This window comes from Taudactylus pleione, unplaced genomic scaffold (assembly GCF_031769625.1).
Source record: "Taudactylus pleione unplaced genomic scaffold, aTauple2 ptg000070l, whole genome shotgun sequence".
NCBI classification, from domain to species: Eukaryota; Metazoa; Chordata; class Amphibia; order Anura; family Myobatrachidae; genus Taudactylus; species Taudactylus pleione.
This window is the reverse complement of record NW_028284472.1, coordinates 13,882,636-13,909,374: the sequence shown is the minus strand read 5'-3', so window position 1 is coordinate 13,909,374 and position 26,739 is coordinate 13,882,636. Positions and strand designations below refer to the sequence as shown.

The 26,739-nt window shown below is 47.5% G+C and overlaps 1 protein-coding gene across 2 annotated transcripts in view; it reads left to right on the top strand.

The window, feature by feature from the left end:
* Positions 1 to 26,739, top strand: part of CYP39A1 (cytochrome P450 family 39 subfamily A member 1) — a 78,783-nt gene that overhangs the window by 7,872 nt on the left and 44,172 nt on the right. Inside the window, exons 2-9 of one of the 2 annotated variants that reach the window (XM_088467359.1) lie at positions 11,869 to 12,004; positions 15,256 to 15,430; positions 16,563 to 16,712; positions 18,513 to 18,606; positions 19,801 to 19,896; positions 21,651 to 21,732; positions 23,106 to 23,239; positions 24,124 to 24,219. In XM_088467359.1, the coding sequence (XP_088323485.1) occupies positions 11,869 to 12,004; positions 15,256 to 15,430; positions 16,563 to 16,712; positions 18,513 to 18,606; positions 19,801 to 19,896; positions 21,651 to 21,732; positions 23,106 to 23,239; positions 24,124 to 24,219 (963 nt within the window). Of the gene's footprint in view, positions 1 to 11,868; positions 12,005 to 15,255; positions 15,431 to 16,562; positions 16,713 to 18,512; positions 18,607 to 19,800; positions 19,897 to 21,650; positions 21,742 to 23,105; positions 23,240 to 24,123; positions 24,220 to 26,739 lie in introns of both variants that reach the window. The other variant, XM_088467358.1, reaches the window with a different exon arrangement.

Below are 26,739 nucleotides of genomic sequence, written 5' to 3'. Positions count from 1 at the left end.
GGCTGTCACTAGTAGTTCCTACATGAGAGGTAGGCACCGTGCGGCATTCCAGCTGTTGTGGAACTACACATCCTAGCATGCCCTAATAGCTATGCTGGGATGTGTAGTTCCACAGCAGCTGAAGTGCCACACGTTGCCTTACCCTTGTCCTACAGGCAGCCTTCTCACCAGTGAAGGTGACGCTTGTCCAGCAGCTCATACATACACTCTAACTGTACATTTCACCATTCACAAGTGGTATTACTAATCACAGGGCTCCTCTCCCACTCTGCCTCTCCACTCCCCTCCACAAACAATATACAGGTGCTTCATCCCCCTAGGCTTGTCTGTCTGTCTGGGCAGCCTCTCTTTTCTTCATAGAATTCCACTATACAGACACCACATAGGACAGATTCAATTAGCCCTATCTTCCTCTGGACTCTTCCTGGCAGTCTCTGTCTTGCTCCCACTCGGGTGTTGGATGGTCATCTCCAAGCATCCACTTCAACGCCGGGAAAGCCGGGAATTTGCAGACCCGACTCCGGTGTAAACGGCACCGACTCTGGAATGTCCTGGGTCGGTGCCGGCTAAATTCCGGGTCAGATCCGTATTGGAACCCAGGACCTCATTCAGAGTTGGTCGAAGCGGCCGCACGGTCATATGGGAAAAGGGGCCGGATATGCAAATGATTCCCTCGCAAGTTGCGTCCCTAAGTTCGGATCGGTAGCTGACCGACCAAGGGGAGGAAGCGGTCGGAAGACAAAAAAATACGCCCCCTTCTTTTACGCATTACATGTCATCTCCGGGCATATAAGGATTAATCGAGACCATCGGGAACCATCGGAACTGGTCGTAGAGCTTAAGATTGACCATACCCTCTCTTAAGCTCTACGATCATGTCAGTGTAAAAACCTCCCATGTCACATGTGCCATGACGCTACTTTGTTAATTATGCACTCCCATAATCCGTATGCACTCCCATAAAACGCCGTTCCCATAATGAGGCACGCCTGCGTTCGGATCTCCACTCCCCAGTTTTCAAGCACCTTCCCCTGTTACCTCCCACAAACGCCTCAATCTGTCACTCAAACTACCGACCTGGCTGTGTTCAAGGAGAGAGAAATTTCTGATCGTAGCGGCTAGTTTGCGCACGCGCATTGCAAACTTTACGCATGCGCAGTATAGCGGACATCGGTGGCGTACGACCGTGCGGCCGCTTCGACCGACTCTGAATGAGGTCCCCTGTCCCAACCAATGCCTGCCAACCCTGTTCCAACTCCAGGTCAGACCCGGAATTTAGTTGTAAAAGGGGTATAGCTGATCATCCTGGCTCTAACTCTTCCCCCACTGTAGCAGCTTGACCATGCCCCCCCCGCTAATTCTCATTTTCCCACATCAGCAATTGTTCTGCTATGACAGTGCATTCGAAATAGAATGAAGGGGAAGTTTACATATCACAACAATAAATCATATCATTACACAGGTGTATAAACAGGGAATTGTGGGTTACGGCGACCTGGCCTGCTTGTTCAAAGTTAAAGCCGCTTATCCATTTTGGCCAGTGGCCGAGACTAATCTTCTGACTTTATGATCCCAGTGTCTGCACGACATCACCAGCACTTTCCACACGTCTGCTTATTGCAGACTAAGCACTTCAATGAACGTGGTCTTAATGATAATGCCTTCTGGTAACCTTCCTAGTCTGGTTTATTGATATTATTAATTAATCAAGTAATTGACCTGATATCTTAAATAGAAATTGGTACTTACCGCCAAGATCTGTTTCACTGATCTGCGCACATTGAGCCTGATACAGAGATGGACGGATTGGGAAATCCGTCCATCTATGATGTAAATGCAGGGGGACGTGTCAGACGCCTCCTCACTGCATTTGCGATCCCAGCACTGCGACCGATGTGGAAGGCTGGGATCACCATCGCTACCGATACTCGCAATGGTTTTGTTCAGCTGAAGCTTTCCGCAGCCTGACCAGGTGCTGGTCACATAAGAGGCCAGGAATCTGCATCCACTGACGCAGCACCTGGCCTCGTCCCTCCTGGAAAAACATGCCCCCGTTTCCGGGAGCGGTGACCAGCGACGCCCCTCAAACACTGCAGCATGTCAATCATCGGATGAGCATACATCTCTGAACCAGACCCTGTTTTCTGAGGGCCCGATTCAGCAGCGGACGCTAATGGGATCGCAGCAGCGATTTTGCCGGCATAAAGACACCCACTGCTGCCTCCTCATATCTGTCCAATGTCGCTCTTCTGCATAAACATCGGTACCATCGGCGTTCAAACGGACAGACGCGCCTACGTTCTTCTGACCACCCCTCTGTCCCCACCCCTAAATGCTGAAAGCCTGTCACTCACTTTGCGATGAATGACTCTGTATGTCCAAAATCGCAATGCAGTCGCTGCACGCAGGCAGTTCAGCTTATACGCATGCGCGATGGCAAACAATCGCTCGATCTGCGTTCATAGGGCCTGATTCGCGGCTGCGATTATGCACGCAGCCTCGCTGCGAAGGTTTGCTAATCCACTGCGATCGCTATGTCGTTGCAGCACAACATAAAGACGCCCACCTTACCTTACACACATCCGTAACACTTAGCAAGACTGCGAAACCATCGGTAACATTGAGTACCATCGCAGCCTCACGCACACTTGCACAAGCTCTGACCTTACTCAGGAATTGCTAACCTTCCGGGACGCAGTGAGAGCTCAGGCTGCGTATGCCATCGCAGTGCCTAATTTATGCACGCACCTGTAACAGCGTTCAAACGCCCTGGCATGTCTGCGTTTCGCTGACCACCCGCCCGTTACCTACCGGTACTTCTTGTCAATCATTCTGCAATGGGTCTGCGTAGTCACTGCGATCGCAGTCCTGATGCATACGCATGTGCACAATGCAACAATCGGCCGATAGCGAGCGTAATCGCAGTTGCGATCCAACCTGAATCAGGCCCATAATCGCAAATTGCGTACTCTGCTGAATAAGGTACTGACGTGCACTAAACTGGGCGGGATGTAGTCAGGAAGCCGACGGGCTAAATGCCGACCGCCGGCTTCCCGACTGTCTAATCCCGGCAAGCTACTAACGACAGGCGGCAATCCCGATGCCTGTCATTAGACTTATGCCGGGAGCCCGACACCCAGCATACCAGATGAAGGTAAGCCGTGCGCGGACAGCCGTGGGGGGAGGGGTGTAGGGTTAGGTTTTAGGGATCCCTGGGGGACTTAGGTTTAGGCTGCGGGGAAGGGGGGAGGTTAGGTTTAGGCACTTAGAGGGGGGTTAGGGTTAGGCACTAGGGGGGAGGTTAGGGTTAGGCACTAGGGGGGGAGGTTAGGGTTAGGCACTATGGGGGGAGGTTAGGGTTAGGCACTAGGGGGAGGTTAGGGTTAGGCACTAGGGGGGAGGTTAGGGTTAGGCACTTAGAGGGGGGTTAGGGTTAGGCACTGGGGGGGAGGTTAGGGATAGGCACCCCTAAAGGAGGGTTAGGGTAGTGAATTAGGTTAGCAGTACCTACCTTAATTAGCGATCAGGATCTTCACCCCTGCCGGGCTTCCGCATAATACCTACTACACCCAACTGGGCTGAATGACTTCATCAATGTTGTGTAATAGTTTAACCTCTTTTCATTAAACCAACCATATTATAAAGTAAATGGAATAGGGAAAGAATTAGACTGAGCATACCAGGGTGTACCAAGATAAACTGGCAGATATGGAAATAAGCTCCTGTGCTTTTGTCTTGGCACTCTGAGCCAAAGATAACGGGCAAAATTTACTAAGCGGCGGTTTGACGGCGGGTTCTATTCTATTCTAAACCCCGGCGGTTTGGTGGCGGGTTCTATTCTGTTCTTAACCCCGGGGGCAGCGGTTTCTAAGTGACAGCCCTGTTCTATTCTATTCTAAAATGTGTTTTGATGGCAGTTTTGCAGCGGTTTTGGACTTAGTAAATCTGCAGATAGCAAAACCGCCACCAAACCACAGACAAAACACATTTTAGAATAGAATAGAACAAGGCTGTCATTTACAAACCGCTGCAATACCGCCACCAAACCCCCGGGGGTTAGAACAGAATAGAACCCGCCACCAAACCGCAGGGGTTTAGAATAGAATAGAAACCGCCTTCAAACCGCTGCTTAGTAAATTTTGCCCAACATGTTTATTATCCCGGGGGCGTGATAAGTAGGCTTGTCTTTGGCTCCTGATAGCCAGGTAGTCCAGAGTCTACAGTCATCCAGCTGACCATTAGGTGAGGGCAAAGGGGTACATTTACTGAGGTGCAGATTTATAAATATGGAGAAGTTGCCCATAGCAACCATTCAGATCCTAGTTAGCATTTATCCGATACATTCTAGGAAACCATAGCTAGAAGCCGGTTGGTTGCTGTCAGCAAGGGTGTGTTATAAAAGGTCGACTGGTTCTGAATGTCGACAGTAAAAAGGTTGACTGGTTCATTAGGTCAGTGATCATTCTGTAGGCATGTATTTAGGTTGACAGGGTTAAATGGTCGACACGGTCAAAAGGACGACATTTAACATGTTTTTTTGCTATTGTACCCTAAACCTAAATCCTAAAAATCATGAAAAATGTGTCAACAAGTTAAATGTCGACCATGTAACCCTGTCAGCCTAAACACATGTTTATAGAATGATGTCGACCTTTCAATTGTCGACATTCAGAAAGTGTCTACCTTCTGAATGGTCTAACTTTTTATTGTCAAAAAAAAAAAAAAAAACCAGGCAGAACAGGATCACACCAACAACCTGCCTTTAATGGGGATGAGGAAACGTATTTACATTGTCATCAGGGGGGTTTACTGGTGCCAGACACAGCATTTGGGCCTAAAAGGGTTAATGAGCACCCAGGTTTGGAAGGGAAAAAAGTGGAGCGTTGCCTGAAAAGCCAGCCTACAGCACAGTGAGCAAAATAGCATAAGTGTTATAGGGCCTGATCCAGCTGCGGAGGAGAATGCATTCGCAACTTCAATCGCTTACGGATCGCAGTTGCTGAAATATGCCAATGCCTGCCAAAACGTAGCCGACATAAAGACGCCCGCTGCGGCCTTCTCATATCCGTCCAATGTCGCACTCCTCCATAAACATCGATACTATCGACGCACAACAAGCAGTCATGCACCATCTATGGCAGGTCTGACCGTCCGCAAACGCTGCAGCTCCCCCCCACGTGCAGAGAGGTCACATGCTGTGAATGCAATCGCCATGGCTAATTATGCATGCCCATGAAACGGTCAGATACGCTTGCAGACACCTTTGTTGTGGCCTGCATGAACAATACTAAGGGCCATATCTAATGAGACGCGAACACGTTATGTTTTTCGCATGCAAAAACGTTTGAGTACTGTTCACCCAAATGTGTCACTTTGCGCATCTATCACGTCTGCCGCTATTCGAGCAATCCTATTGTAAATGACGCAATGCTGCATTTGCCCGAAAAAACAGGGTTTGGGGTTCTCTAATTGTGTCATATAGCAGATATAGGCATGTTTCTCTAAGGGATATATTTACTAAAGTGAGAGATTTTAGAAGTGGAGATGTTGCCCATAACAACCAATCAGATTCTACTTAACATTTAACTAGCACCTTCTATAATAATAGCTAGAATCTGATTTGTTGCTATGGGCAACTCTCACTTTAGTAAATATACCCGTAAATATACCCGTAAGGGCCGTGTTCAATCTGGAGCGAAAAGCCGTTTTCGGCTAAACTTTTTCGCCGATGATGTCATCTTCGCCGATTTCACTTATCCCCGTATTCAATTCTAGCATCTTTTTGCCGGTGCGATAATGCGATGCATTGTAATAGGCGAAAAAATTTTGACTATAAATACCCGGCGGAAAACAGTGCAGAAGGTTTTGGGGTGCACCCACCTTAACGCTAACTGCGTAAAAAAACGCATTAAAAAATACAAAGGACACCCCAAAAAAAGCACTTTGAAAATGTGGGTGAAAAAATTCAAAGTGGGGGTACAAATTCAAAAACTAGAGAAATAGCCTTTGGGGTGGGGGGAGGTCTGCAAGTATGGGGGAGGTGTATTTTTGATTGCAGGTGCTTGCTAATGGTGGGTTTTTTACCGCTTTTAACTATGAAGGATTTGCACATGTGAAAAGGCGCACCTCATAGGACAGCGCAAACGCATTTTTGGCGAAAAGTTTGCACAAGTGTAAACTATTCACACAACCACGGCTTATAGCAGCTAATTGGATACGGCCCTAAGTATGTTTTCGGAAAATAAATTTAGGGTGGTACACATTAGACGATATATGCGACATATCGGGTACATCGTGTAGTGTGTACCCATGATATGCGCTCCCACGGGTCGTTTGCAACATTGCCCGTCAGCCTTACTGCAGGGCCGACGTGGGATGTCGCTAACGATGTCGATGTCATGATACACATCGTCTAATGTCTACCCAGCTTCTCTCCTTCTGAAAAAAGGGGTGGCTATTCAAATGAACCGTTCGCGCTGTTCACGCCTCTATGTCTGAACGAGCGAACAAAACTTGCGGTCGTTTTTTTGGAAACTACGCCCCCTGGCCGCTCGCATCCTACGTCATGTCCGCTATTTATTAGATTAATCGAGTACATCGACCAGGGTATGAACTGCTCGCTATTCTTGTGGTTGGTTTTTCCTACCGCAATCTTGCGAGCAGTTCTGAGTATAAAACAACCAAGTGACGTGGTCAATGACGCTGCTGTATTAATTATGCACACCCATAAAACGCCCGTTTTGACCTTTAAGCACGCCTGCATTCTGATCTCCACTCCCCGTTTTCAAGCACCTTCCCCTGTTACCACCCACATACGCCTCCTCCTGTCACTCAAAATAGCAGGCATTCGCTATTTAGCGAACAAACGATTTTCGGCCGCACTGACTGGTTCGCGCATGCGTATTACGATCCGTACGCATGCGCAGTTGGGCAAACATCGCTCGGAACGAACGAGCGGCCGCTTACGAGCGGCTCTGAATCAGACCCAAAGCTCAAACCTTGTTGCAAATTTGTCTCCGTTTGTAGTTTTCACATCTGACAACCTTATCTGAATATTATTACCATGGACTGTGTACATCCATAAATCTTTTCCTGCACGGTGTACAATCTGCACGACACAGAAAGCCGACTTACAGAATAAAGCCGCGTTTTAACATATCCGCTTTATCTTCTTCTACACTGACGAAAGGTAATGAGGATTATTTTACAACTGTTGTAGCGAGGCGCATACTTTCTAAAACCACTAAGAAGCCACTTGGACATACAGTATATCCTCGTCTGACTCAGACAAAATGAAAATAATGGTGCATAAACATGGTCAGATCTGTCAGACGAACGATGAACTACGAACGATAAACGACGAACGATTTGAACGATTTGACCAACAATTTCATGAACTATGAACTACGAACAATTTTTGACAGTATTAAAATGAATGAAAATCGACCAAATCTGACTGCAAACACATCAGATGTCAGATATCGTTATCTGACAAACGGGAACGCGCATCGTTCATCGTTGCAGGGACACATGTCACATTTTCTTTCCAATATGAACGATTTTTTAAATCGTTATTGTACAAATCTGAAGGAAAATCAAACTGTGTGTATGCACCATAAGTTAATTTAATTTCTGTAGGGTACAGATGTGTCCTTATGGCGCGTACACACGGGACGATGCTCCCTGAACGAACATCGTCCCATATGTCCCCGTTGGTTTGTGCTCAGTGTCGTTAACGACACTGAGCACAAAGCACTGAACGAATTCATGAACTAATTAGTTCAGTGCCGGACTCCCTCCCTCATCCCCGAACATGTCCAACCGGACAATATCGTCAGTTTGGACAGGAAGTTCGGACGATGAACGAAAACTACAAACGGGAGCGCGCATTTGTAGTTTTCGTTCATCGTTATACCTCAGAAACTGATCAATTTTTTGAACAATTTGTTGTTAACGACGTCGAATAAATCGTCCCGTGTGTACGCACCATTATACATCTTTGCTGCTGTAGCGCTAAAAAGCCCCTCTTGGCGCGCTAGGACCCGTGAGATTCTGCTAGTGCCGGACGTCTTTTTTTGCGTCTTTATTTGACGTAAATGCATCCTGTGCTGATTAATGTGATATGCGACACTTGTATGTATGAGGGCCTGATTCAGACCCGGTCGCAAGTGCTGAGCCAGCTCCGTCGTGCACATGCGCGAGACCCGGCTAGCGACGGGCACTCCGTCGCTCCAGGTCTCGCACCAAAGGAGGCGAGCTGTCGATGTTGAGTGACAGCTCGCCCACTTTGGTGGGCGGGCTGGGGGGTGGCTGCCCAAACGGAGGCGTTCCCATGTGAACGCCTGCCATTTGGGGGCGGCCCCACTGACATCACAAGTGATGTCAGTGGAGAACTTCTGGCTCTGTTAGAGCTGAAAGCTCTCTGGGGCTTACGATGAATAAGACCCTACCACAAGGGTCTCGTCGCAAGCCCGATGGTCGCGATGGTCTTGACCATCGCGACCATCATCATGGCCGCTCACTATAGCCATGGTATAGCCATGGTTGCCCACAGCTATGCGAGTGGCCGAGAGGCCGCTCCAAAAATAAAAAAGCCTGGCCCTGATTTAAGGTGCATACACACTAGACGATATGCTCCCTGAGCGATATCGCCTAGTGTGTCCCCGGCAGGCTGTGCTCAATGTCGTTCATGACATTGAGCACAGCCGCTGAACGATATCATTAGCGATATCGTTCAGCGCCGGGCTCTCTCACCCATTCCCTGACATGCAGCAACCTGACGAGGTCGTCAGGTTGGCCTGCATGTCAGCCCGATGAACGAGGATGACGAACGACCCGCGGGAACGCGCGTCGTCGTCATCGGTCATCTTTTTTGTGTTAAAAATGGACGATAAAGTGGACGACTGAACGATAACGATATCGTTATCGTTCAGTCGTCCACTTTAATCGCCCAGTGTGTACGCACCATTAGAGCGAGCGCCCTGTCAGAGCGAGCGGCTCTGAATCAGCCCAGAGTGCGTCTGAGTCTCTGAATCTGTATACGAAGTACTACAGGGTAGCAGCCGCAGCTAATCTCATTCCAAGTTCTGCTGTTGTACATGTGCAGACTCAGGTGCACACAGATACACAAGTGTCACATATCACATTACTTAGTGCAGTCTCCCATATACAGACTCAGGTGCACACAGATACACAAGTGTCACATATGAAAACAATCAGCAGAGTATGCGGAAGCACTTAGACGCTTTTTTCGTCGAAAAACGACGCCTGACGGTAGCAGAGTAGCACGGTACCTAGCGGCTCACTTACACCAGGCAAGTCGCGCTACGTGGCATATCGAGGCTAGATGCATGAGGACACATCTTTATCTACCCGAATTAAAGAGTCTGCATAAAACACTGATAACAGGCGCGGCTATTCCCCTGTCCGTCTCTCTGAGATGTTCAGATCCCAGTTTAGCCCGCTGTGCAGACAAGACTGTGGGCAGGCAGTAACCCTAGTGGTCCTGCATTCAACCCTCCATTCAGCGCTGGATCTACATATTCCTACAGACCCCTGGACGTTCCTACTTTTCCCTTACTCCAGAGCTGGTGTACAGAGCCAAAGGCGGGCATCCCATCTGCCAGCTGCAGCCAAAGCACTGGTAGCTAACAACTGGAAGTCACCAGCTCCTCCATCCATTCCAGCCATGGACAACCGAGGGCCTAATTCAGAGATGTAGGCTAATGCCGCCGCCGCAGCTGCTAATTTGTATAGTCTAATAGGAAGCTATTTAAATGTCACTGCAATGGGGAGGTCAGGTTCCCTTTTACCCCCAGAAGATCCTGTAAGAACTTCACAGTCAATCGACCTTGGCATCATTTTCTTAACAGCCAATCTAGTGGCATAACACAAGGCTTGGCTAAAGATGCCATAGTAGAGTAACTGCCACTCTAACTTTTACTGTATAGTAAACTTGTGAGGTGGTATCCTCCAGGAGTAAGGGGTCTATTTACTATGCTTTGGATAGAGATAAAGTACCAGCCACTCAGCTCCTAACACCTGTGGCATGACAGGAGCTGATTGGCTGGTACTTTATCTCCATTCAAGGCTTAGTAAATAGAACCCACTGTTACAATGTAACAGCTACATTACAGTTACTGACAGTTGGTCTGAACTCTGTCCCCTCCCATCAGTGTCAGTGATGTCATCACCTAGAGTTCCGGCATCTACTGAGCATATCAGAGGCGGATCTTTTACAGTATAATATATAAGATACCATGGGCCAGATTCACTTAGATGCAGTAAATTATTATGCCGGGAAAAGGGTGGTACCCTTAGGCTTTAACGCCCGGGGCTATTCAATTTCAGCCCCTTTTCCTCGCGCGTAAATTACCCGCTAACGTGCGTTAACCCGTAGATTCCGGTATAAGTTCCCGGAGCTATGGGTTAGCATGTTAGCAGCACTTGCAATCAGGGCATTTAACGTGGATTTCTGTCGAGCTTCCTCAGGCTGGAACAGAAATCCGTGTTAACTGCAGCCTCCAGGCCTGATTGCGGGCTATAGTTGAGTAGGCCAGGGCAGATCAATTAGCCCGCTGTAATTAACCGCTGCTAATTAAATCAGGCCTCATGTGTCCCCCGCAATTCTTCGAGTGATCTGCATAGGATGGTCGATCATACACACTGTACGACCATCATCTGCATGCTGCAGCGTGTCGGACCGGACTGGAGGCGTGACCTAATCACGGAAGGCGTGGCCACGCCCCTTTAAAAAAAAAACATTTGCGACACGGTGCTGCACGCTGGGGAGGGGGGTGGTGTGTACCCCTCAGCCCGGCGTACAGCCAATGGGGGGCGCGATCAGCTTGATTGCTCCCCCCGTTTGGCATAGGAGACTGCTCGGGCTGCTGGTTTAGCAGCCTCGGACAGTCTCCCAGTGCAGCCCAGTACACAGCAGCATCTGCTGGGCTGCTATGGATGGGGAGCTGTACCCGATCGGGGTAAGTAGTATCCGCTCGCGGCTCTCCCCCCCTCTCGGCGCCCCTGTGTACAGCGTTCGGCTGATCGCCCGTACACACTTTTCGATGGACAGATATGTGCAGCACAGCCAATGCGATATGTCTGTGAATGACGTTGTTCACAGACATATCGTCTGTACACACTGGCCGACGGGGGTACGATATATTGGCCGGCCAATATATCGGCCAGTGTATACCCAGCATTAGATTGGAAGCTCTTTTGGACAGGGCCAACCTTTCTGACAATGACATGAAGCAGAAGATCTCCTCAATGTACAGTGGGTCTCATTCAGACCCGCTCACGAGCGCAGGACGCTCGCAAGCGGGTCAATGTTACCAAAATGCACATGCGCACGACGGAGGGAACTCCGTCGTGCGCATGCGTGAGACCCGGACAGCGACAGCCAAGCTGTCGCTATGGGTCTCGCACCAAAGGGGAACGCCTACCGTCTGGGTCCGGCCCCACTGACATCACTAGTGATGTCAGTGGGAGTGATTTTGGCTCTGATAGAGCCAAAATCACTCCAGGGTTTGCGGCCACGAGACCCTACCGCATGGTCTCGTCGCAAGCCCGATGGTCGCGATGATCTTGACCATCGCGACCATCATCATGGACGCTCGCATAAGCTGTGGGTGGTAACCCACAGCTATGCGAGCGTCCGAAAGGCCGCTCCACATTTAAATAGGACGGCCCCGATTCAGAGCGAGCGCTCTGGTCAGAGCGTCCGGCTCTGAATCAGGCCCTGTGTTCTATGTATAATATGCTTTCTAAATAAAGGGAAACGATGATCATAGGATTTGGAGGACGCTGTTCTAGTAGATTTTTTAAACAATGGGTGACGTGTGCAATTTATTTTTCCTTGTTCAGCATGGTCCAGTCTTCACGGTGCTGGCGGCAGGGAACAGGATGACATTTGTATATGGGGATGAAGGAATATCTGCCTTCTTTACGTCCAAGCATGTAGACTTCCAGCAAGCTGTGCAGAAACCTGTCCAGTACACGGGTAAGACCTTGTGGTTCTGCATTCGTTCTACTGATCAGTGATGTGACATATTGTAATGTGCATTAGATTATTGCTAGCCAGTTTTTTATGTATCTATGAGAGAATGTGGATCCACCCGTTATCCAATAGGTATAATGGGATTTTGACCACAACACTTACGCCTGACATTGATCGTGTCCAACGCTTCAGTGCACATAACATCTGTGCAGAGACTTAGTAGCTCATATATCGTGTCCAGTGCACACGGGGTCTGTTCAGAAGCTTAGGAACATATTTACTAAAGTACAGGTTTTTAGAGGTAGAGATGTTGCCCATAGATTCCAACCAGATTCTACTTAACATTTATCTAGCACCTTCTAGAAGATAATAGCTAGAATCTGATTGGTTGCTATGGGCAACATTTCCATTTCTAAAAACCCGCACTTAAGTAAATATACCCATTAGTGTCTCATCGATCGTGTCCAGTGCATGCAGAGTCTGTGCAGAGAATTAACTCCTCATTGATCGTGTCCAGTGCACGTGGGGTCTGTGCGGAGGCTTAGTGGCTCATCGATCGTGTCCAGTGCACGTGGGGTCTGTGCAGAGGCTTAGAGGCTCATCGATCGTGTCCAGTGCACGTGGGGTCTGTGCGGAGGCTTAGTGGCTCATCCATCGTGTCCAGTGCATGTGGGGTCTGTGCAGAGGCTTAGTGGCTCATCGATCGTGTCCAGTGCACGTGGGGTCTGTGCAGAGGCTTAGAGGCTCATCGATCGTGTCCAGTGCACGTGGGGTCTGTGCAGAGGCTTAGAGGCTCATCGATCGTGTCTAGTGCACGTGGGGTCTGTGCGGAGGCTTAGTGGCTCATCGATCGTGTCCAGTGCACGTGGGGTCTGTGCGGAGGCTTAGTGGCTCATCGATCGTGTCCAGTGCACGTGGGGTCTGTGCGGAGGCTTAGTGGCTCATCGATCTTGTCCAGTGCACGTGGGGTCTGTGCAGAGACTTAGTGGCTCATTGATCTTGTCCAGTGCACGTGGGGTCTGTGCGGAGGCATAGAGGCTCATTGATCTTGTCCAGTGCACGTGGGGTCTGTGCGGAGGCTTAGTGGCTCATCGATCGTGTCCAGTGCACGTGGGGTCTGTGCCGAGGCTTAGTGACTCATCGATCTTGTCCAGTGCACGTGGGGTCTGTGCAGAGACTTAGTGGCTCATTGATCTTGTCCAGTGCACGTGGGGTCTGTGCAGTGGCTTAGTGGCTCATCGATCGTGTCCAGTGCACGTGGGGTCTGTGCGGAGGCTTAGTGGCTCATCGATCGTGTCCAGTGCACGTGGGGTCTGTGCCGAGGCTTAGTGACTCATCGATCTTGTCCAGTGCACGTGGGGTCTGTGCAGAGACTTAGTGGCTCATTGATCTTGTCCAGTGCACGTGGGGTCTGTGCGGAGGCATAGAGGCTCATTGATCTTGTCCAGTGCACGTGGGGTCTGTGCGGAGGCTTAGTGGCTCATCGATCGTGTCCAGTGCACGTGGGGTCTGTGCCGAGGCTTAGTGACTCATCGATCTTGTCCAGTGCACGTGGGGTCTGTGCAGAGACTTAGTGGCTCATTGATCTTGTCCAGTGCACGTGGGGTCTGTGCAGTGGCTTAGTGGCTCATCGATCGTGTCCAGTGCACGTGGGGTCTGTGCGGAGGCTTAGTGGCTCATCGATCGTGTCCAGTGCACGTGGGGTCTGTGCCGAGGCTTAGTGACTCATCGATCTTGTCCAGTGCACGTGGGGTCTGTGCAGAGACTTAGTGGCTCATTGATCTTGTCCAGTGCACGTGGGGTCTGTGCGGAGGCATAGAGGCTCATTGATCTTGTCCAGTGCACGTGGGGTCTGTGCAGTGGCTTAGTGGCTCATCGATCGTGTCCAGTGCACGTGGGGTCTGTGCGGAGGCTTAGTGGCTCATCGATCTTGTCCAGTGCACGTGGGGTCTGTGCGGAGGCTTAGTGGCTCATCGATCTTGTCCAGTGCATGTGGGGTCTGTGCGGAGGCTTAGTGGCTCATCCATCGTGTCCAGTCTTACGCTATTATATGAATAGCCCTATTACTATATGTTCCACTATATTATCAAATAATGTTTGCGCTACAGACCTGTGGAATGTTGGTAATTTGTATGTAGAACATAATAGGTTTACAATTTACTTAACGAAAGTGAAGGCGGACGTTTTGTGAGCTGACCTAATATCCATGAGGATGTAGTGTATTATGGCACTAGAAACCAGACATGACTGTAAGTTGCGCCTCATGAATGCCAGTCAGGCAGTGCCTCTGTTAGGTCATGCCCTGTGGGGCTCGGAGTACTGCACCTGCAGAGTAACAGTCGTCGGATCATGGATAATAAGTGCTTATTATAAATATATGCAGAGCAGTGAGAAGAAGCAAGTTACCTTCTCACTTGTGAAGTCAGTGGCTAGTCTTTTTATAGAGTTGCATCAAACAATAAGCATCTTTGAATGACCGCATTTAGCAACTGAGTATAATAACAAAAAGTCTGTTTAAGAACAACTTAGCAGTTTTATATTGTTAGATTGTGCACATGGAGCTGTCTTTTTTGTCTTAATAAAAGGAACCAAATTTCCTGTGTACTATCTGAGTGGAAAACGTATTCTGAATACTAGGTCCATGTTGTGCCCTATGGGGCTGGTGCTTAGTTGGGCGTACGCTCGCTGTTTAGCATAAAATACATTTGTACTGCGTATACCCACTAAAATCCTATTTGCCAACATCTGAATGCAGGGTTTGACTCTTGCACCTATTTTTACACCTGTAAACACAATGGGGGAGGGTAGAGTCGGCTAAACGCCATCTAAGGAGTTAGTGCACCTCGTCCCTTTTTATCATATTCCTATGTCAGCACCAAACAGCCATTGGTAAATGATTAGGCTGCATATGAGACATACAGTACTTGCTGACTTTTAGGACCAACTTTCAGGGTTCTCCCTCCAGGAGGTACAAGTGGAAGGTGCAGGGAGTTTGGCGGCATGATTTGCGGCATTAGGTATCGCCCAGCCCATTTAACTAGTGAAGTGGGCAGGATTGGGGAGTGTCCCCTGCTCTCCTAGGAATCGGGGAGAACTCCCTGAAATTTGGGAGTCTCCAGGACATGTTGGCAGGTATTATACGGGATCAGCCTATCAAATTAAAGCCTTAGCTGTGAGTTGGTGACAGGTCCACTCTAAGTAAAGCTCCTGCAGTACATAACGGCAAATTCTTATCTGCATCTTCTCTTACGAAGCTTCCATTGAGAAGAAAAACTTCTTCAAGTCACACAGCGAGATCCACGACGTGATCAAGTTGAGGCTTTCGCAGAACAGGCTGAACCAACATGTAACCCGTCTGTGCAACGAGTTCGCTACACACCTGGGGCAGCTGGGTTCACAGGGCTCCGCGGATCTCTATGACTTGGTAAGGTAAGGCGGTTCACTCTGGATTCCCGCTGAGAGAATGCAAGATTTGGCACCGCCCTACGCCTCAAGTTTATGCAAGTGCCTAGGTTTGTAGGCCAAGATGGCGGCCTTGGCAGCTCGAGCAAATGGGAGGAGTTAACGGATTGAGAATCTTCCTAGTAATGTTCGCTGTAGGAACCTCAATGGCTAAAATCGCCAAGCAGAATGGCTATCAATAGTCTTACACTGGATGTAAGGAGCAAATGAAAAGATTTATTTATTTTTTAATCAATGATTTACGTTTATTTCTTAATGCAATATAAACAATATTAATTTACATAGAGCAACAGTCTCTGTGGGGAGATCAGGAATGTGACAGAGTTATGTAGTGCACGGGGCAGTAACATGTATTTGTATTGTGTGGTGTATGGGAATTGGGAATAAGAAGGTTACATATCCCACAACCGATTTTAGCAGGCCAATCCCTATTTTCACAGGTTCACTCCCTATGTCAGGGGTCTTCAACCTTGGCCCCCCAGCTACTGTGGAACTACACATCCCAGCATGCACTGCCACCTTTTTTATATAACAGCATGCTAAAACTACAGCAGTGCATGCTGGGATGTGTAGTTCCACAGCAGCTGGAGGGCCAAGGTTGAAGACCCCTGCCCTATGTGGTGTACAGTGCCTTGGTAGACTATCTCAGGAGCAGCAACGTCTGCTGGCACTGGAGGGTGTGCGAGGAACACATGGTTAGGGAACCTTAACCGCAGTTAGCGTGCCCTAACCAGGACTTTAGACGGGTTTAGCTGGCTAAACCTGGTCTAATAGGGCTACATGGCTTAACCCGGTCTAATAGGGCGTGAAGTGGGCGATAATTAATGGGCGCCCAGAACAGTAGAAGTGCAAAAGTGGGCACTCATTAATTATCGCCGCCCACGCAACAGTTGAATCGCCCCTCTATGGCTCTCCCTTTTGCAAAGCTTTTCTATAGTGACACTTACACCTCCACTGTAAGATTGCTTCTCCTCTACCCCACGCGTTTTGCTGTTCATTAAATAATGTGCTTTTATGATCTTACAAATAAAGTTTATAGAGGCAAAGAATCCAACAGACCGTCAGTCAGTGACGTGTTGTATGTCGCACCCTTTGGCAGGCGTGTCATGTACCCCGCCGTGGTGGACACCTTGTTTGGAAAAGGAGTATGCCCTACTAGTGATGACACCATAAAGGAATTTGAGGAGCATTTCCGCAGGTTCGATGAAGGCTTTGAGTATGGTTCACAAATACCAGAGTGGTTCTTAAGGTAAGTGATTATCCCGCTATTAATGATTAGTATTAGCATACCTTCCAACTGCCCCGATATTGGTGGGAGAGTCCCGATTCGCAGACCGCAAAAGTTATGCCCAAAGTAGGTATTCTGGGGATATGGGGGTTGTTGAACAGACTGGGGGAGACACACACAGAGCTGGTTATAGTACCAGTATGTCTTTGGAGTGTTGGAGGAAACAAGAGAACCTAGAGGAAACCGACACAAACACGGGGAGAACATACAAACTCTGCAGCCTTTTTGAGCTTCCAGACATTCTATTAGAGTAAATTATGGCATAAAGGGTTATTTGGACATAGTTTAAAATCAGGACCCTTTCTCTTTCTCCTTTTACCTCCTCAGTTGTGAGGGCAGTGATGGTGAGGGCAGTGATGGAGAGGGCAGTGATGGTGAGGGCAGTGATGGTGAGGGCAGTGAAGGAGAGCGCAGTGATGGAGAGGGCAGTGATGGAGAGGGCAGTGATGGAGAGGGCAGCGATGGAGAGGGCAGTGATGGTGAGGGCAGTGAAGGAGAGGGCAGTGATGGAGAGGGCAGTGATGGAGAGGGCAGTGAAGGAGAGGGCAGTGATGGTGAGGGCAGTGAAGGAGAGGGCAGTGATGGAGAGGGCAGTGATGGAGAGGGCAGTGATGGAGAGGGCAGCGATGGAGAGGGCAGCGATGGAGAGGGCAGTGATGGTGAGGGCAGCGATGGAGAGGGCAGCGATGGAGAGGGCAGCGAAGGAGAGGGCAGCGAAGGAGAGGGCAGCGATGGTGAGGGTAGTGAAGGAGAGGGCAGTGATGGAGAGGGCAGTGATGGAGAGGGCAGCGATGGAGAGGGCAGCGAGGGCAGCGATGGAGAGGGCAGCGATGGAGGGGGCAGCGATGGAGAGGGCAGCGATGGAGAGGGCAGCGATGGAGGGGGCAGCGATGGAGAGGGCAGCGATGGAGAGGGCAGCGATGGAGAGGGCAGCGATGGAGAGGGCAGCGATGGAGAGGACAGTGATGGAGAGGGCACTGATGGAGAGGGCAGTGGGCAGTGATGGAGAGGGCAGTGATGGAGAGGGCGCCTCGTCCTGTATCTCTAACATTTTGCACGTTTCTGTTGCACTATTTGTACAAAGCTGCAGTGATAGGCAGGTGTGCTCTGACCAATGTTATAAGAAGCTTCCAAAACACAAGTGACAAGTACAAGCAATTTATGAACCTGTCATTTAATGTCCGATTTGAGGATATAATGAAAGTTGAACACCGCAGCAGTTTAGGAGACGAATGGCAAAGTGTGAATGTAGGAGGTGACCTGAGGTGATGGTTGGATGGGTTTCCACATGATGTTCAAACTTTCTGCTAAACCCACACAACGAGGTGCAGATTAACTTTCCGGGGAGGGGGCAGTTTCCGGGATGTAACTGGGCGTGCACCTTGACAGACAGATATATGAATTTGCACATAAAAATAAGCAGTAAGGGGCCAGTTCATAGGAATTGGTATGTAATGCCGCTGGATTTATTCCCGGCGGACCAAATACTGACGCCGGAATCCCGAACAATGAAGATCCCGAATAGGGTTGGTAAGTAACCTAACCCTCCCCTCTCCCCCCTAACCCTAACCCTGTCTTAGTGGTGCCTAACCCTATTCCTCCCGGGGGGTCCCTATCCATAACCTCCCCCCAGTGGTCCCTAACCCTCTCTTCCCGTACCCTAAAGCTAACCCTCCCGGGGGTTATGATGAAACCTTCTCATGCCACTGGGCAACAATCCAATAGAGGATACGAGCTAATCACTGGTTTTCTGTCTTGCAGAGATTGGTCCCAGTCCAAACAGTGGTTGTTGAATTTGTTTAAACGTATTGTATCTGAAGCTGAGGGAAATAAACCTTTAGAGGACAATGCTAAGGTATGGTTTATCCTCCTACTGCTGACCAATGACAATGTAGAAGATGACTGTTATTGACCAATAGCCACTCATTCAGTCGATTTATTTACACACATGCGGAATCTGGTGTTGGGATTTAGATTGGGGAGGGGCTGAATATCACGTTCAGCACTACTTTTCTCTAAGGGGTTACCCCATACATAGGGGCATATTCAATTAGGCGCAAGGTTTTCCCACGCAGCTAATTGCCGCGACGGACCAATTCAATTACCAGGGAATTCCTCGCACGTGAATCCCCGAGACCCCGCGCGCGAGTCCCCACAGTCGGACTTTGGTAAAACCCTCGTAAAAACAACCAAAGCGGCCCTGCGCGCGGGGAAAAAGCCCATTGATTTCGCAGTTTGCGCGGAATGAGTGTGTTTTTCGCGCATGAGTCCCGATTTTACAGCGCGGGAAAAAGGCTATGCGATTGAATAGCTTTTCCCCGCGCCGTGGGGATTTTGGACAGCAATTAGTCGCGGGGAAAATCTTGCGGCTAATTGAATATGCCCCATAGTGTTTGTATGTAGCAACTACTCGCGAACAATCCAATCAAAAGGTGCATGACGCAATTTCAGGATATGGTGTTATCTTATGGTTGCCGCATAGGAACACACTGGGGTTTAAATGTCACCCTTCAGAGTGTGCCCCCGTGACTTCTACCCCGTGAGTGGTGTCTTGTGGCCAAACTCCCTCATTCCAGCCCTGGCGTGACATAAACTAGACATTTAATTAAGGGTAAGATTTATCAAACCTTCTAAAGAGCACAAGTGGAGGCGTTACCTATACCAACCAATCAGATACTAGCTATCATTTATCTAGCACATTTAATAAAATGATAGCCAGAAGCTGATTGGTTGCTTTGTAAAACACATCCACTTGCCCTTTTAAGAAGGTAGGATATACCTCCCCCATTGGGTGGTTGCACCATGTTCAACAACGCAGGTGAGGAGGGAAATATATGTCCCATAAGGACATGCAGGAGAACAAGATTATGATCCAGGTTTTGTGACTTTTCTGCTGTTCCCCTAAATGTATCATTTCTCTGCAGTCTTCATTTACATTTTCACTATTTTCTAAATTCTATTTTTTTACCCCACATATGGTCGCCCTGGTGTGTAGGTAAGTGTCCGCCTTTCATGGACATACTGTCACTAAGGCTCCTCATATTCACAGACCCTGCTGCACCATCTGTTGGACGCTCTCCGTGGGAATTCCACTTATAACAACAGCCTGTTACTACTGTGGGCATCACAGGCCAATGCCAACCCTGTAAGTACCAGCTGCCCAAGTGTCCGTGTCCGGCTCTCAGCAGATTCTAACATGGGATAAACCGGGCGCCAGAGTGGCTTCTTTGCCATAACAAAAACATAATATGATGTCACAAACCTTCAAACTAATATATTTACAGGGTCCTTTATCAGTAGATGATGTGTACTATATAACATTTCACATGCGATATTGCACCCCTTGCCGTGACACATAACTATATTAGAAGTCACTAAGAACTTACTAAAAAGTTGTTGTTCAAGGAGTGTAATGGTGGGTACACACTACACGATATGCTCCCTGAGCGATATCGTGTAGTGTTGTCCCCGGCAGGCTGTGCTCAATGTCGTTCATGGCATTGAGCACAGCCTCTGAACGATATCATTGACGATATCGTTCAGCGCCGGGCTCTCGCCCCCATTCCCTGACATGCTGCAACCTGACGAGATCGTCAGGTTGGCCTGCATGTCAGCCCGATGAGCGATAATGACGAACGACCCGCGGGAACGCGCGTCGTCGTTATCGTTCATCTTTTTGGGGTTAATAATGGACGATAAAGTGGACGACTGAACGATAACGATATCGTTATCGTTCAGTCGTCCACTTTATCGCCCAGTGTGTACGCACCTTAACACAGAGATTAAAGTTCATATTCCTTTAGGAGGTGCATTATTTAAACATTTTTTTTCTTAGATAAGTCAATCATTGTGGCTATTTTTTTTTTTTTTACCTAAATTAGACGTATTTTTATTAGTTTTTATCTTTTATATATTTTATTTATATAGCACTGTAGAGAGAATATTTGTCATTCATATTAGTCCCTGTTGGAGTTTACAGTCTGAGGGCCTGATTCAGACCCACTCGCGAGTGGCTGTCCGCTCGCAAGTGGGTCGATGTTCTGCACTGAGCATGCGCACGACGGAGGGAGCTCCGTCGTGCGCATGCGCCAGACGCGACGAGCGAAGGATTTTCCTTCGCTCGTAGTGTCTCTTCAAAGGGGGCGTGCTGTCGATGTTGACTGACAGCACGCCCCCTTTGGTGGGCGTGCCGGGGGCGTGCCTCCCTGACGGGAGCGTTCCCACGGGAACGCCTCCCGTCAGAAGCCGGCCCACTGACATCACTAGTGATGTCAGTGGGAGTGATTTTGGCTCTGATAGAGCCAAAATCACTCCGAGCCTTGTGGTTGAAAAACTCAACCACAGGCTTTTGTACGCAGTTTCGATGGTCGCGATGGTCACGACCATCGCGGCCATCAAACTGCACGCTCGTATAGGCTGTGGGTGGTGACCCACAGCTATACGAGCGTCCTGGAGGACGCTCCACAGTTATGGAGGACGGCCCTCATTCAGAGCGTGCGCTCTGCTCAGAGCGTACGGCTCTGAATGAGGGCCTAAATTCCCTAATACATAAGCGCACACACACACATACACAACAGGTTTAATTTTGCAACAGCAGCCAATTAACTTACACATTTGGTTTTGGCAAGTGGGGAGAAACCGGAGCACAGAGAGGAAGCCCACTCCAACACGGGTAGAACATACAAACTCCACACAGATAAAAGCCCTGGTCATGAATTTAACTCATGACCTTAGTGCTGTGAGGCAGTAATGCTGAACAGTACACCACCTTGAAAGGGAAGTCCTAAAGGAGGAGATTCCATTAGCCACCAGATTTCTTTGGAAATGTGAAAATATAACATTTGTGTATCTCTGTATTTACAGTGTCTCTTATGACTGTCATGTACCTCTCTTTGCTAGATAACATTTTGGACACTTTTGTTCATTATTTCGGAGCCTGGCGTTTACAAGGAGGCCATGAAGGAGATTACGTCTGTGTTTGGTACTGCAGGTATATTTTTCATATCCATCCATTTACTTTAAGGTTGCATAAAAAAAAAAAAAAAAAAAAATCGGACTTAAAAAAAAAACATCAAAAATGGATTTATTTGATTTAAATCAGATTTTTTGCATTTAAATAGGAGTTTTCAAAAAAAAATTTTTTTTCGATTTTTAAGTAAAAGATTTACATTTTTAAACATTTATGTAAAAAAAAATTTAGATAAAAAATCCTATTTAAAACAAATAAATTCATTTTTGATTTAAAAAAAAAAAAAAAGAAAATCAGATTTTATGCAACCCTGATTGTATATCAGCGAGCTGTTTGTAGGAGTATATGGTAAACTTTATGAACTCTTATGCCAGGCACATACAGTATTTATGCCCTATTGTACCAGATTGTGGTGGGTGAGCACGTATTGTAGTGTACACTGTGACGTTGCAATGTTTTTCTCCTGATGGTAAGAGCTGATCAGCTCATTCATTCTCAATGTGAGGTAAGCCAGGGATACAGCAGCAGAGACAAATCATTCAGTTGATCTTGAGGGCTGGAGTCTGCACGTATAGAGGGTTTTTCAGGTATAACGAGTACCCGCAGAGCTTTTTTTATTTACTTTTTATCGATTTTCAAATTTTTGAAAGATGGCGATGGGCGGCCTTTCACACTACACAGGGGCATTTCGCAAACCTTGTCCAATGATGCAAATCTGCACATTAGCAAATAGCTTTCATTTTCCTACGAGCAATAATAGTGAATTACAAACTGGCCCTAATGCAGTCATGCAGCTTTTTATTATTATTATTTGGTAAACTGTGTGTGGGTGTATTTCCATGTTCAGCCAGTAGATGGCAGCCACGCTTTGCAGGGTTTCTGACCACTGTGATCACCTTGTGCCTGTACTTAAGGTTATTTTGTGCCTGTGGAATGTTAAATATGTCACTGTAATTCCCTTTTATCACAAAGGTTTTGTGGCTGTACAATACAGGAAGAAGAATTGCTCTATTTATGTACAGAAGAACAATTGCGCTATTTATGTACTGAATAACAATTACGCTATTTAAAATTGGAAGAACACCTGGTCTGCCAAAATAATACTTACTGCCATATGTAAAATGTTTCTGCATTTGTTACATTCTGTATGGACATAAACTAGTCACCTAATCCCAGTGTAGCCATTTGGGGAGGAACCAATATATATTCCATATCCGACTACTCGGAACTAACAGCATCACTGAGGCGTGAGGCCCAGAGTTCTGTACCTCAGCTGTCCAGTGAATGGGCAGGCTGAATAGTGGTCCAGCTCATAAAATGTCTGCCGACACGCTATGCAGACCACGGGTTTAGGCTAATGTTTGTGTGTTCCTCTCTCTCACCAGATAAACATCAATTACATGTAACAGAAGCAGAACTGAAGAACCTTCCATTCATTAAGTCTTGTATTCTGGAGGCCATACGGCTGAGGCCGCCAGGAGCCATTACCAGAAAAGTGGTTCATCCTTTACGCCTTTATGTATGTATGTATTTTAGGCTTGGCTTGTTTTTCTCATGCTTTTGTGAACTTGCTCATAAGTGTGAATCTGCAGTAAGCCAGCAGTGACACTTGCTCTCATTGTCTAATAGTACAAAGCCAGTGACATCACTGAGGCACAAAATGGCTGAAGCAATAATCTTGCCAATGCAGCGTATCAGTTAATAAGAGGCTGTGCTCTGCAAATTACAGATGTCTCCTCATGCGCAGTTGCTCACGGCAGATAGCCCCCTCTCGGCGTGCCAGGTCCCGGGCGACTCTTTTGAGCCGGGCGTCTTTCTCACTGAAAATACGTGTCTTATTAGCATAAATAAAACAATTGGGAGCGACAAAACTACCCGTTGCTAGCTTACACTGATCAATTTTATATGCAACATTTGTATATCTGTGTATGACTGAGCTCAGGGGCCTATTTACTAAGTAGTGCTAGGAGGCAGAGTGAAAAGTGATAAGGTGCCAGCCAATCAGCTTCCAACTGTCAGCTCACAGGCTGTGTTTGAAAAATGACAGGAGCTGATTGACTGGTACCTTATCACTTTCTTATCACTTTTCACTCTGTCTCCTAACACTGCTTAGTAAATAGACCCTGAATCTGTCTACGAACACATCTGTATGTCACTGTTTAAGGCTGGACGTATTTGGATCTGCTCTGTGGCTATAAAAGATGAGCTCATTGTACCTCAGTGCTGGTTGTCATGGTTACAGTGATCAGAGCAGCCATCTTGTCTTTCATGCCTAGAAAAACACACAAGTCCCTTCAGCTTTATAGTTTATCCATATAGATAGTTGGTAAACACAAATCCCACATATTATGAGATTCTTTCTGCTTATTTGTGTTCATTTGACTTTTTATCCTCTTTGTTTAGAATTATGAGATTCCTGCTGGGGACCTGTTAATGTTGTCGCCATATTGGCTTCACCGGGATCCAATACGCTTTCCCGAACCGGAAAAGTTTAAGCCTGTAAGTTCCTATTTTACCTGTATGATTATATACTTTGAAGGAATAGTTAACACAACTGTTGAACATGTAACTACTGAAAGTGCTGTAACCCTTAGCAACCAATCAAATTCTGTTAAGTTTCTAGTGAAGCTTGGAAAATGAAAGCAATACTTCTTGTTGCTGTGGGATACGGCGCCTGTTTCTGCAACAAGTTACATAAACATACCCACTATCTCCGCTAACTTGTGGGCATGTGAGTATTAGTGCCGTCACTCCAATGAGCAGAGAATCATTGGGGATATCACACTAGGGGGTCAATCCAATTAGTTTTGAGTTTGTGAAGATGACGGAGATGGAATTAGAAATACCAATTTGCGGTACTCTCAGCACGGGTGTGCGACGTTCCCACTGGGAGAAGTGCATGAAGAAGTGGGGAAATCATCCTGGACCACAAAAAAATTACAACAGATAGCAGGGTCATATAGGAGGCTGTTACTGGCCACAAGGAACGTGCTGGAGGTTCTTAAAAAGTGTCAATTTAATATTTTTTTATCAAATTAAAGTCTTTTCAGCATTTTGAGTTATGGAAATTTTTTTGTATTTAGTCATGTATCAGTGTTTTTTATAAGTTTTTAAATAGTTGAAATAAACAATTTTTACCTCTCATCTGCAAGTTCAAAAACCCCTCTACCATCAGTACATCTCCAAATACCTGCCCCACACCATTTACATCTCCACATACCTGCCCCAGATCCTTTACACCTCCATGTACCTGTCCCACATCATTTACATCTCCTCATACCTGTCCCACATCATTTACACCTCCACATACCTGTCCCACATCATTTACACCTCCACATACCTGTCCCACATCATTTACACCCCCACATACCTGTCCTACATCATTTACACCTCCACATACCTGTCCTACATCATTTACACCTCCACATACCTGTCCTACATCATTTACACCTCCACATACCTGTCCCACATCATTTACACCTCCACATACCTGTCCCACATCATTACACCTTCATATACCTGTCCCACATCATTTACACCTCCACATACCTGTCTCACATCATTTACACCTCCACATACCTGTCCCCCATCATTTACACCCCCACATACCTGTCCCACACCATTCACACCTCCACGTACCTGTCCCACATCATTTACACCTCCACATACCTGTCCCACATCATTTACACCTCCACATACCTGTCCCACATCATTTACACCTCCACATACCTGTCCTACATCATTTACACCTCCACATACCTGACCCACATCATTTACACCTCCACATACCTGTCCCACATCATTTACACCTCCACATACCTGTCCCACATCGTTTACACCCCCACATACCTGTCCCACATCGTTTACACCTCCACATACCTGTCCCCCATCATTTACACCTTCACATACCTGTCCCACATCATTTACACCTCCACATACCTGTCCCACATTATTTATTATTATTATTATTATTATCATTTATTTATGTGGCGCCACAAGTGTTCCGCAGCGCCTTACAAAGTACATAAACAAAATTGTAGACAAGTGACTTACAGAACAATACAGTACAGGACATGGATAATATATATTGCTACATTAGCGACCATATCACCCAGATAAGCAACAGAGCATAAGCAACCAAGTGTTGGTGCCCTAGTGGTGAGTAAGAAGTAAATGACACTATAGTAAGGAGAAGCACAAGAGGGTAGAGGGCCCTGCTTGTGAAAGCTTACATTCTAAAAAGGCAGGGGAAGACAAACTAGGTTGACACAGATGGGGTAGATGGGGAGGAAGGAGTATGTAGCAGCAAGTTAGGATGAGAGCTGGAAAGCATTGATGAAATAGTGGGTCTTGAGAGCCCGTTTGAAGGATTGCAAAGAGGTGGAGAGTCTGATGGGAAGTGGGAGAAAGTTCCAGAGGTGGGGAGCAGTGCGGGCAAAATCTTGGAGGCGGGAGTGGGAGGAAGTAATCAGCTGGCATGAAAGGCGGCGTGCATTAGTTGAACGAAGAGAGCGGAGAGGAGAGTGAAGGGAGATGAGATCAGAGATGTATATGGGAGAAGATTGGGTGAGGGCTTTGTGAGTGAGCGTGAGAACCTTAAATTGGGTTCTAAAAGGAAAAGGGAGCCAGTGGAGGGCTTGTAGGAGAGGGGAGGAAGATGTGGAGCGTTTGGAGAGGAAGATAAGCCGTGCAGCAGCATAGACTGGATAGACTGGAGAGAAGAGAGATGGGATTTGGGGAGGCCAGATAGGAGGAGGTTACAATAGTCCAATCTGGAGATGACCAGTGAGTGTATGAGGTGAGATAGGGTCTGATCTTAGAAATATTTTTGAGATGGAAACGACAGGACTGTGAAAGGTTCTGGATATGTGGTTTGAAGGAGAGGGATGAGTCCAGGATAACTCCAAGACAGCGCACCTTGGGATTAGATAAGATAGTTATTCAATCAATTGATAAAGAAATAGTGGGAAGTGAAGTGATGTGGGAGGGTGGGAAGATGATCAGCTCTGTCTTAGACAT